The sequence below is a fragment of the Lepisosteus platostomus genome, chromosome 4 (assembly GCF_059453375.1).
Source record: "Lepisosteus platostomus isolate fLepPlt1 chromosome 4, fLepPlt1.hap1, whole genome shotgun sequence".
NCBI lineage: Eukaryota > Metazoa > Chordata > Actinopteri > Semionotiformes > Lepisosteidae > Lepisosteus > Lepisosteus platostomus.
In genome coordinates, this window is record NC_142614.1 from 59,158,321 (window position 1) to 59,171,118 (window position 12,798).

General features: G+C 36.2%; 2 protein-coding genes across 7 annotated transcripts in view; one reads left to right on the plus strand and one right to left on the minus strand.

Annotated features, from left to right (window-relative positions):
* Nucleotides 1–2,818, minus strand: part of dock8 (dedicator of cytokinesis 8) — an 84,838-nt gene extending 82,020 nt beyond the window's left edge. The window contains exon 1 of one of the 2 annotated variants that reach the window (XM_088630047.1): nucleotides 2,601–2,818. In XM_088630047.1, the coding sequence (XP_088486173.1) occupies nucleotides 2,601–2,653 (53 nt within the window). In that variant the 5' untranslated portion in view covers nucleotides 2,654–2,818. The remainder of the gene's footprint in view (nucleotides 1–2,600) is intronic. The other variant, XM_088630046.1, reaches the window with a different exon arrangement.
* A 4,073-nt stretch (nucleotides 2,819–6,891) lies between these two features.
* The window catches only part of zng1a (Zn regulated GTPase metalloprotein activator 1A), a 28,055-nt gene continuing 22,148 nt past the window's right edge, over nucleotides 6,892–12,798 (plus strand). For 2 of the 5 annotated variants that reach the window (XM_088630050.1, XM_088630054.1), the window contains exons 1-5: nucleotides 6,928–6,952; nucleotides 8,330–8,446; nucleotides 9,003–9,089; nucleotides 9,909–10,005; nucleotides 10,728–10,819. In XM_088630050.1, the coding sequence (XP_088486176.1) occupies nucleotides 6,943–6,952; nucleotides 8,330–8,446; nucleotides 9,003–9,089; nucleotides 9,909–10,005; nucleotides 10,728–10,819 (403 nt within the window). In that variant the 5' untranslated portion in view covers nucleotides 6,928–6,942. Of the gene's footprint in view, nucleotides 7,126–7,152; nucleotides 7,275–8,329; nucleotides 8,447–9,002; nucleotides 9,090–9,908; nucleotides 10,006–10,727; nucleotides 10,820–12,798 lie in introns of those variants that run through there. The other 3 variants (XM_088630051.1, XM_088630052.1, XM_088630053.1) reach the window with 3 other exon arrangements.

Consider the following 12,798-nt stretch of genomic DNA (forward strand, 5'->3'; position numbering starts at 1 on the left):
GGTTGGCTCTGTGGGTGTCGGTGCCTATTAAATGCTGGGGCCTCCAGTATATTTCAGAGTGGAATTCCCACATGCTGAGTGCAAACATATTGCCAAGGACTGAGCCAGAAGAGTGCATCACAACGGGTCCTAGTTATACGCACCCTACAGTATATGTGAGTATCACCGAGCCTGCACGTTGCACTCAGATGGATTGCACTGAATTTCATTGTTTGCTAGTGCAACCTAGCAGGCTTGGTCATATTAATCAGTGTCTTTATTTACCACTCATCATTTTTTTCCCTCACAATTAAGAAGACTAGGATAGGACAAACTTCTAAAATGAATCTAACTTTGAAACCATAACTCACATTGCTTTTCTTACAGTGGACCATTTTCACTCATTAGTGGGCGGACACTGTAAATGACTGATGGACAAGTCCTGTACATCTGACCCGAGCTTTTGAATTAGTAGTTGTAGTTGTGCTGGAATTATATGTCAAAGACTACCAAAGATGGTGGAATGCAAAACACAGTATGTGAGGGAGCATGAGGTAAATGATTAAGCATTGTCTTCATTGCGAAAGGTTTGACAGCCTGATGAGAATGCCAAAGATAAAAAACACACAACACCTGACGTGAAACACCACAGTTTCCAGCACACCTGAGCTGGGTTAGCCACATCAGCGAGAAAACCAAACTGAAAGCTACACAGGGAGGTACTTCTCAGACAACCTATGAAAGCTGCCCAGCAAGCTCAGCAATGTGCACTAAGCAAAACAAATGCCTTACACAAGCCAAACCTTTATGTAAATCAATACTTTAAATATATTTATGACTCATGCAGTATAAGCGGAATTACAGACCTATTTAACATCACATGGTTCCTTGAACATTTTGAATTTGCTGATCAATCAATAAAGAAGTATTTGACAAAACTGACATGATGTAAGATAATCTCTCAATGTCTCTCATCTCTTACTGTATTCTACTGCATAAAGCGTGTCAAAAACAAGTAGATACAAGTCAGGACTGTCTCATACGTCTTTCCCATACAGATGGTAATGGTGAAATGGTAGTGACCATATTCACCTCATTTTCAGCAGAAAAAAAGCATTGCAGTGTTCCACTACTTGCATTTCTTAAATGTAAAAGCACACCAGTAGACTGTAAAGAACAAAAAAATCTAATGAGGGACAGCAAAAGAAGAAGTGGAGAAAAAAGTCTTTAATAGGAAATGGCGCAAACAGGACTTCCCATCTCTGCAACAGCAGGAATGAGCACTTGGTGCTGTATAAACTGAAGTACTGTACAAAGCTGTTTTCTCTCCCACCCTTCGGGGACTGCGGGTCTGTGGGGTTTTTTAGGGCTCTTGTAATTAGCACCTTGTTAAAAACCAAATGGAAAAATCATTAGTAGGTTTGTGGGAGCCTGGAACAAGCTACAGCCATGTTGTCTAAGCTGATACCATGGCTTCTTTCAAGAAATGGCCGGACAAGGTCCTGCTTCAGTTAGCTGATAAATACAATGGCTTCTTCTTGTTTGTAACCTTCCTTAAGTCCTTTGAAAATGACAGGATTTGTCAAGTAATTTAAAAATAAGGTTTTGAGCCTCTGTAGCTCTGGGTTTGTCAAAAATTATTTAAGAAGGAAGGTAGTCCGTGACTTTTTTTCAGGTCTTACTTTCTTCAGGCTGACGATCCTGGGATATGTTCAGATTCCTTTAAATCAATGTATTAAAAGCTTGCTAATGTTTTTCATAAATTTAATGTAACATTTTTAACAATACAGTTAAAATTAATGGCACACCTATTATGAAAACCTACAGATTGGACACTTCCCCAGACTTACAGAACCGACTTTGAGTCCTTGAAGGGTGGAACAGTTCTCTCTCTAGGCTTTAGATTTCAAGCAGCACTTTGAGAGCAAATTCAACTAAATGTTTCACCCTAAACATAACTGCTGCCATTGTCTGCTGTTTTTTAAAGATAAAAACAAAAGCTGTTAATGCCATTGTCATTAATAAAGAAAGTCATAGCCAATTTTCTGTTTATATAAATGTAATATTTCTTTTGCTTAACCATGCTAAATATATACCAAATCATTCAAAATGTGATCTTTCTAGTGGCCTACCCATGAAAAATGCCAGAAGAGTGGATGACTTTTGAATTTTAGGATGGTGTGACTGGAAAATTCAAAAATCCTGGGCTAGAAGTGTAGCAGTCTGGCGGTCTACAAGATTCTGTTAATTTTTAGTCTGGCCTCACAGTGCAGTCACTGCGCCTTGATGTTCCGTGCGGAATAGCACATGCTTGTGCTATAATAAAAACAAACTAAAAAGTGATTCTTGTTTCAGCTTTTGATTTTGACTGGTAATGAAACCTAATGGGCATGCGAATCACGTTTATTTTTCAGACAAGCATTCATCTTAATTAAACAGAATATCAATAAAACAGACACGGAACTGTGCACGCCTCCTTCATGTTAACCTTCGCAGCGTGTAACAGCTTGTTATGAATTCCAGCATTCGTAAAATTTTGACAGCGCAGTAGAGTCTCGCATGGAAAAGCACTGCTCTAAATGAAACAAAAAAACAACAACCAATTATTAAAACATGTTTACCTGTTGAGTTTAAGAGCAAACGCCCTTCTATCGGCAGCTGGCAAGGTGGCCATATAAGTTTATTCCGGTTGTACCGCGAAACTCCTCACAGTGGCAACTTTATTCGTCCTGGTCGAAATGTCATGGGGCTGATCGTTGCAGTGGCAGTGCTGTGAGTCTGGGTGGAAACTTCCGCATTTTCAGCTTCCAAACAGAGGAGAGGAAAGCTGCTGGGAGGGAGTTTTCGTACCCATCCCTTGCGAGATAAGCGCAAAGTGTGAGAGGAGAGTCGAAGAACTGCGCTTCAGGAATTTGGCTCCTGAAGCTTAACCTTCTCGGAAGATCGCCGCAAGCAGAGCGTGTTCATCACCTTGCAGTGCAACGATGTCTAGAAACAAGAACTAAATATAAATCAGATTGTTAAAATATAGAATATCCGGCGTTAATGTAATCATTGCTATCCGCAACTTCTTGGTAACACAATGTAAAACTGTTTCTAGGACACAGCACATTTTTTTGCTCATTCATTTTCATAAACTCTTAATAACTATTTTTTACTTTTTAGAAGTTGCCTTAACCTTTGGATTAGTACAACTACAGTACAGCGAGTGATACATGTCCGAAACATTACAACAGAATGTCTATTTTTTAATATAGTTTGAGTAAACATAGAAAGGGCAGCGGGGACAGAAGACGGAGAGTCCAAAGTGGTCAGTTTGTGGATTAACAAGACAAGGAGTGCAAGGTACATAGAAACCACAGATCATCTCTTAAATATAATTAACAACGTTTCTATGTTGTGATGGGAGAATTATAGTTACATTTTCCCATCTATTGTTAACCAGAATCTTCACCAGAATAACTCCCCTAAAAATAGAAAGTGTTCGTTAGAATGTACGTGAGCGGGTTTTTTTTATCTCAGATGTTTCTATTTTTCATGTCTGCGCTATGTTTGTGAGAATTTACATGTAATTAAACCAGCTTCCCTGTTCTCTGTGGAACGTGACTGTTTTTATATTTCAAGCAAATAATTTAAAAGCGCTAGGCCATCACTTAAAACGGAAATGTTAGAAATGTTTAACTGGAGATTCCATTAAAAAACTGACGGTGCCACACCACGGTCAAGCTCTTATCTCTAATTATTAAATGCGTGCATCTTCTAAAAAATAAATGTTTGATACAAATAGGAAATTTACTGGAGCTGACAAAACTATACTATCGAGTCCTGGTTTATTCTGGTAGGATATGGGTTAGATAAAAATTTTGTACATCTGTCTCCTTCACCATTTAAATTAAATACATGTAAAAATCAGGGCAAAACGGCTTTATAGACTACAGTGCTAATAACTGAACAGAATGTTCTTTTTATGATTTTCAATTCGCGTCTTATTCACAATGAATTTAAGACTATAACTTTGAATTGTTCGTATATGAAATTGATAGATGTTCGATACGTGGAGCAATTCCAAATGCTCAAGTTATACATCAGACGCAGTCTGGGCAGCCAATCGCTTTATAAGAATAATTCCTCACACTTATATACCTCTTTTCTGAACACTCTCCACTCAAAGCGCTTTACAGGTAATGGGGACTCCCCTCCACCACCACCACCAATGTGCAGCATCCACTTGGGTGTTGCGAGAGCAGCCAAAGTGTGCCAGTACGCTCACCACGCATCAGCTGTTAGTGGGGAGGAGAACAGAGTAATGAAGCCATTTTATAGTATACGTATTTGCAAATAAGTAGAAAATGGAATTTCTCAGATGCCAATAGAGTGCATGTAAAACACATTGTATTTACATTTAGAATCTCCAATTTAGAAAACGTGCTATTTCTCAGTACCGTCTGAAGCTCAAGCTCATATAAATGCCTCAGACACAGGCATTGATTTTAGATTTAACCTAAAATGTGATGATTAGTGTTGTTTTCCCTGTTGACTTGTGATAGAATGAAATATTGATCTTCCCTCAGGCGTTATTGCCACAGATGACTAATTACCTTTTAGGAGTTTCTGATTAGCATTTTGTGGCTTCCTAGACTGTTTTGTTTAATCATTGCAATTAATACATTGTGACTACAAAACTACACTTTTGATGCCTTTTTGTACTTTACATTCACAACTGGATTTATCTAAAACAACAACTGCAATATTTATTCAAGTTGAAAGCGAAATGATTTTACTATGAAGACAGTTTAACTTAATATCTCCCTCCAGTAACAAGGAAATTGAAATGAATACAGTAATAGAAAACATATAAGTATAGACAAGCATAGTATAGACTAGAAGTATGGACTTTTTCAGGCTGAAAGGCCTTATTAGGAATTAATATCAGTAAACTAGTATATGCAATTGCCTGAAGCAAAAGATAACTTAGTTGACTAAAGGAAACAATTGTTTGACTGGGAAATGAAAGTCTGAAGTCTGAAGATACATATTTCAAACACTGATGGCAAATCTTTCAAATATTTGAATAATATTTTAGTCCAACTTTCTGACAGTTTTGTTTTACATTACACCATTTACAGGTAATTCACATTCTGTTCCAGTGCATGCAGCCTATTATTGAACAATTTCAAACTTAAAGTGCTAATTAAATATTCTTGCTGTACACCATTAATGAACTACAGGGAAGGTGTTTTTCAAGGGGTTGAAGCTTGAAACACACAGGACAGGAGATATTGTAGGTAGTCTGTCAGCAAAGTTAAATAAGGAGGTGTGTAAAGCATACACAGACTCCTCAGCCCAGAGAGTTCATAGCAGCACCAGGAGCAGGAGTGTGAATGTGAGTGTGCACATTGATTGGAGCTCCTGTGTGAATGGATGTCCTGAGACACTGACATCTGCATTATATCAGCCTGTTAGCATAAGGACAGGAATAGGAATATTCTTTTGATGAGTTTTTAACATAGTTGAGATGTGACTGAAAAACATACAATGCATTGCAAAAGTGTTTAGACCTTTGCACCGTTCTCACGTTTCGTTGCTTTAAAGCTTGCAGTCATGACATTTTAAAGTATTGAATAATATTTGATATATGCACAACCTACTCCACACATGCAAAGGAAAAAGCATAAAGAAATAAACACAAAATTAGAGCTTAAGTCTTCAAAGTGCCCCCGGCTTTGCTGTAGCTAACATAGTTTATTTAGGCTTACAAAATTACCTCAATGAGCCAGACAATTAATTCAGTTGTCTTTGTCTATGTGCAATAATAGTGATTAGCATTATTTCGACCAAAGCCTCCTGTTTCTGTGAGGCTCCTTGATCAGGTAATGAATTTCTTCAAGTAAAGAAATCAACCATAAACACTAAAGAACTTTCAAAACAAGTCAGGGATGAAGTTAATGAAAAGCACAAACCAGGTGAAGGGTTGAAAAATATCAGACAATCTGAATATCCTGGTGAGCACCGTCAACTCAATTATCAGGAAATGGAAGGTGTATTGTAACACCCAGGCAATATACCTACTGTAGAATTGGCAATTCCTCCAACCCAAGCAACTGGGCAAGGAGAAAAGTGATGAAGGATGCCACTGTGAGGCCAAAGACAGCATTACAGCTTGATGCTAACTTTATTTATGCTATTTTCTCATACAGATAGAGTCCCATCAACTGCACTGCCCCGTTTAGTAGCAGTGTTCCCTTAATCCAGCTCATCCTTTAAGATTCGGGGAGGATTCAAACACCCCTGCCTCCACCCCGTAGGGGTTTGGATGACCTCGATCTAAGATCTGGGTCCCAGGAGTTTTTAGAAAACCTTGAAGAAGGCCAGCGTTATTGGCTTCTGGACTGCTGGAATAGGTGCCAAATCCTCTGGCCATTACAAGCCTGTCAACCGCTAGGAGTTGGCCTGAACGAGCCGGTCGAGACTACCTTTTCCCACAAGCAGCAGTTTGCATTTAATAGAGGATGTGAAAACGTAAATGAACCCCCTAGTTTCATTAGCTAGAAAGAACAAAAAAGAAGATTGATGTCTGATGATAAAGTGGTTGGGAAATGAATGAATAGATAATGCATATATATGAATATGCAGATACATACGATAAAATATGATTGCCGTTTAAGTGCCTCAAATTATCTATTCTCTGTTCTCTATCGGCCTCTGCTGTTAGACGTTATGTTTTCAAGAGCTTCAACAGCTACGTTTCTCTATTTCCAGTCTTCTCTTTATCTCTTTCCAGCATTGTTCTTTTAAGAAATAGCCACATTGCTTGATTTTAAAAAACCTTGACATTTTTTATGGAGGTGGAATTAAACTTGTATCTTGAGCAGAGAGCGCTTTATTTCATTAGAAGGAACCCTATTTCATTTCTATCTGGAGGAATGGATATAATGAAACACCGGAAGACGGGCAGGGCGTGCAATGTGCAACGGTGATCTATATAGGTTAAGCCGCGGTTATTAATATCGGGTATTACAGTGACTGCTTTTAGAAGTATTTCGCTAAAACAGGGGCTTTAATTTATTTTATACAAAGTTTGAACGGTTTCCTTCGATTACAATATATTCCTCATCTTATTTGCAGTTGCTCAACAGCTAAAACAAGGTGTGCTTCTTTTTTACTTGAGTTGACTGAAAGGCGTTATTGAGCTGCTACAGTATTATTTAAATCGCTATTGAGGATGTCCGTGTTTCAGTCTGAGGTTTCCCGTAGGTCATCGCAACCTGATGGTGTAACTACATTGTGAGCTATAAGTAAATACTCCTCAAGCTTCTTATAAATATGTAAATAATAGCTCTGTTAGTTTGCATTAACATTATTGTTTTTATTAATACGAATAATGTTTTTTTCATGTGCCCTGTGGATTAAAGGCTGCATACGGCAGACATATTTGGAAAAGAAATAGTACTATATACTGTATTTATCAACATCGAAAACGTAATGTTAACAAACAGTTTAGACACTAGATATCTCCATCAGTTTTTCATTGCTTTATTTATTGTTGGCTAATTATGATAATAGTGATAATGATATCACTTTTATTATTTTTAATAACATTAAAAAAAGATGGTAGAAGGTTTCTATTGAATTTGCAAATTAAGGTGCAGCATGTGACTAGTTATTTATACAGCCCATGGTCAAACAAGTAGAGTTAAACACTATTGTCAAGTCAGGAACACTGTTCAGAAGGGAGGATGCTAACCCTAAGGTCTGCAATTATATTCGCTTGTTGTTAGAAAACTGTTTTGGTATCGAATGCTCTGAACTTATAACATATAAAATATTTTAAACCAAAACATCTGTCTTTTGAAGGATTTAGACTGAGTATTCAACACGTTAACATGAAAGACAAAAATCAGCCTTTATCTTAGCCACCGAGTTCAGTAGTCAGTACTGTGCCCTGTGGTCTGTGTTGATGAGTTTGCAGACAAAGCAGCATTAAGAATATGGAGACTGTTCACACTTGACTAAGTTTGCAAATATTGAAGTTAATATTAATAGTTAATAAATAATATTAAAGTTTAAAATGTCATCATTTTTTACCCTGTATTTTTGTCATGGAAGTGAGCTCTGACAGAGGAAATTGGCATAGCGTCTGCAATTAGGTTTTGAGTGCAAATTCCGGATTATTGAGATTGTATCATTATGAAATATGCAGGATTTGAAAACGCACGATGCAAAACAAGAAGGATTATTGTGAGAGTACACCCCCGTCACTGATCTACATAGGTGTTTAAAGCTTCTGAAAATAAAATGCAGGTAATACAGTGGTGCGGAAATCACCCTCAGTAATTTCTGTTTAATGCAGATATGGAAGATGTTTTATTGGAGGAAGGTGATGACTGTCCTGTACTGGTACCTATTGAGAACGAATTGAATACCCAGGCAGCTCAGATACCAGTTACAATCATTACAGGATATTTAGGTAAGTCTTGCAGTGCACAGAGGAACATTTTTTCAGCATGCACATAATTAATTTCTCTGAATAATCAGGCATGAACGTTGTATTTGAAAAATTCTGGAAGTGAAATAATTTACAAGGTTTTCTTATAGTACTCAGCCTGCTTCATCTGAGCTGTTTGTATGGACAAAACATTTTCCATTATTACTGTGTTTTTGATGTCTATGTACAATTTTAAAGTTACTTTGTTTTATTGTAAGGGTTTTCATTCTATTTTTTCAAGGGATTCTTCCATTCATTCATTTACTAACCAATATTTTTAGTTCAGGGTAGCAGGGGAGCCAGGGCATGATCCGTGTTAAATATCTTAATGATTTCTTATTTACTGTTACAATATAGCTTAGTAATACTGTAACAGAATTACACTCATTTTAGAAACTTGGGCAAAATTGGCTTGAACAAGCAAATGTTTTGCCTTCAGGACATGATAAGTACTACATTTTTCCTTCACATTAATGAAGAGACTTATTCATCCACTTTGGTACAAATAGTTTATGTTTGTATTTTGATTTCTTTTTAGGTGCTGGAAAGACAACTCTTTTAAATTACATATTAACAGAGCAGCACAACAAGAGAATTGCAGTTATTCTGAATGAGTTTGGAGAAGGTACTGTATCTAGAAATAGTAACCAGTTGCAGAGTTGTTCAGCCTATTCTTGATTATTCTCTAGGTTGAAGATGAAAGCATGCTAATTTCTAGCATTATTGTACTAGGCTTATAGCTGTTGTTGATGTTGAGGTATGGTGCCCTTTATTGTAGTTGGTGACCCACTGGTTGGTAAAGATAAATAAATAATTGTGAATTTTATAATCATAATAGCGTTTAAAAAGAGAAGGATTTGAAGATGTTGCATGAGCTTAAACATTTGAAAGCAAAAAGTATGAAAATTCTACTCAAGTGCAATACTGGTTAAAACCACAAGATGACAGTGGTGGGCTGTCTCTGATTTCCCCTTGTTTAGTTTAAGCTTCAATTTTTTTAAGATTCATTCTGAAAGATTCTACTGTCAAGACTTCTAAACAATTTAAGCTCATGTTGCCAATTGTTTTAAAAATATTTTTCAAGTATTTGTTGAATTGGATTGTCTTAATTTAACTTTTTTTAGTGCAAAAAAATGTAGTGAAAAAAATTTCAACTGAACATTTAAATAATATTGTTGTTAATTTAAATAATAAATTGCTGTTGTTTCATAGTTATGTTCATTATCTAAGAAATAAATCGATTTTCTTTTTTTGTTGATCAGAATTGATCGGAATTTCTTTTAGATTAAATTGGTTTTTTTAATTGGTTTCTTTTATATGTATTTTTTATATCTGCTAACAGGTCTTTTTTTAAATACAGTTCTACTGTAGTATAATTTTACAGCTGTTTAATTATGATTTTCAGTGCACTTTGCTCACTGAATTCCTTGTGACTTTTCTCTAGGAAGTGCTTTGGAGAAATCGCTGGCAGTGAGTCAAGCAGGAGAGCTGTACGAGGAGTGGCTGGAGCTCCGAAATGGCTGTCTTTGCTGTTCAGTAAAGTAATTCCACTCTGAAAAATCATTATCACTGTGCTTACACTCTACTCACAAGAAAAAAAAGAAAACCTGAGAATTTGTTTAGCAGCTCAATTACTGTAGCCAAATAAGCTATATGGGTCCAGGACATCCTCTCAGGCTTTTCTTATATATTTTTGATGAAAACTGTAAAGAAAACATGGCCATTTTATTTCTTAACTTATAACTGAATGACTAAAACTTGTGTTTTCTGAAGGGCTAAAGCTGTTTAGTTTAGGATCAACTGCAGTTTGATTACTGTTAATGTGCTTGAGTAATACTGCAGCTGCTGTCTGAAAGTGGTTACACAAGTGTCAGATGAATGTAACCGTCTGCCTTAACAGAGCAACAGTAGCTTTGTGCTTGCTCTGGACCCATGTGCTTATTGTTGAAGGAGAATATGCCATTTACCAGGCAGTAAATGGCATTCCCTCTCTCAGAAACATAGCTCTTTCTCCCCCGGATCTTCCACCAATATTCCTTACTCACACAGACTTGGTTTTATCTTTGGTATTTTTGGTTTACCAAATAATATAATACGTTTTGGATGTAAAACTCACTGATTCTTTTCCTATCTGCATCACTATATTATGCTGTAAAGTTTAGTTATAAAAATGAATGTATTCTACATAATTTAATAGGCATTCTTATTTTGAGTGCTACGATGAGCTCCCATTTCTACATAATCTCTTTCCTGGTTTTTACAGAGATAATGGACTCAAAGCCATCGAGAATCTCATGGAGAAAAAGGGAAAGTTTGACTATATACTGTTGGAGACAACTGGACTGGCTGATCCAGGTAATGTTCAAATTGCTTCTTACACTTTAATATGAAGACATATATACCGTGATTTAGAATACATTTGTCAAACAAATGTTCCTTTTTTTCAAACAAAGTTAATGAATTACTGATCTTAAAAAAACAAGCAGTATATACCATCCTTGTCAAAATGTTATTTACATCACAGCTTTAACACATTTATTTTTACTACAGTCAATGCTATTTCTGTAATTAGAAGAGCATAAGATTGATTATAAGGGAAAGAAGCCATGCTATCACCAAAACTTTATCTATAACAAATTAGCCATATAGTGTGCTGGCCTCAATCATTGATTTGGTTTGTCCTTTGTTACTTAGTTAGCAGACCAGCAGTCATCATTGTACCTGTAAGCAAAGAAACCTAAAATAAAGTAGATGTAAGAAAAGCAAACTTTAACTAGCTCTTCTGTTGTGTCCTAAGGTCCACAGGGCGTTTTACTAACAATACAGCAGGCAGTATTAATGTTACAAACAAGGATGTCTCAAACGCTTGCATTCAGGTTTAATGTTATTCAGGTGTAGTACATCCTAGATAACGGCAATAAAATCAAATCAAAGGAGTGCTAGGGCTCATCAAGGCAGTTACCTTGACACAAGTCAAGTAGTTTCCACAAAAGACAAACATATCCTTCATAGAACAGCAAAAGGAACCAGGTTTTAGTGTGAAAATACTGTCCTCAACAGAAGAAAGACATAAGTTTAAAAAATGAGGAAAAAGCTCAAGAAAAGAAGTAGTAAAATAAATATCCTTTCTTCCTTATGTCTGTAATGTTTGATTCTCTTTAATTTTTATATTGTTGCACTCAAAGACAAAGACAATCAAATACTCAAATTCATTTCTGCATAGCAAACATTGCCTTCTAGTACTATAGTTAATATCCACAAAACATCGCATCAAAAACATTAATACTGACTAATTAATATCCTCTCAGGCTCATCTTTTGCTAGTGGCCATTGCTGTAAAAAGTACTAAGACACTTCACTGCTCTTGGTATTGGTTTCGAGATGAAAAACACTCTGGCTAACTTGCAGTCTGACACTTTCTAAATCGATAAGAGCAGCATGCTGACATAAGAGTTAAACGTTAGCTAATTTGTTAAACAATACTGACATTAAGTGGCATCACACTATGAAGGAGACATTCTTTGATTTCACCTGAGGTTAACTTGACTGCTGTCCTCAAGTTTTCTTTATGAGCTCAGTGTAACAGGAAGAAATTAGACTTCAGTTCATTGTATAGAAAAACAGCCTCCAGGGACCTACAGTCCATATTTCCTCCTTTAGCAAAAGAGTGGGGTCTTGTATGTTTCACTGTTTGTTTAATTCTTTGCTGGTCTTGCTTTAAGTGATATTAGTACTTTTTGAAAGCTGCCATGCTAGCCTATGTAATTTTTCATATTAAAGAAAGGTTTTCAAAGACAAATAAGAGAGGATTTTGGAAATTGTCGTGCAGAATGAAAGATATTTTACCTAATTTGAATTTATTACCACCCATTATATATTCCCAGTATGATTTTAGATACTTTTTATATAAATACAAAGTGTTAATGCACTTTTCAGTCCAAGGGCACTAATAGTTTAGGCCTCGAATCAGTTGATTAAAAATTACTGTACAAATATGAAAACGACTCAAATGTAGATTGGCATGAGCAAACTCCCTGTACATTACTTTGTAAAAGTCACCATGCCTTTCAAAGGCTCAGAGATGAAAATTTAGAGTTTCTTCAAAACAAAATATTTCTGACAAATGTTGTAGATTCTTTGAAGAACATATTCCTGAAAAAAAAGAAACGTAGGCAATTAAGATGATGACCTTTCAAACAGGTGCTCTCCCACATGAAGAGGTGAATATCTACTGTGTAGAAGGACTGACCAAGCCATTTCAGTACAGCAAAGGAGGGGCTTAGTGCTACTGTAAATGTACAAAATACAATTCTCTATGGATAAATACTGCAGAT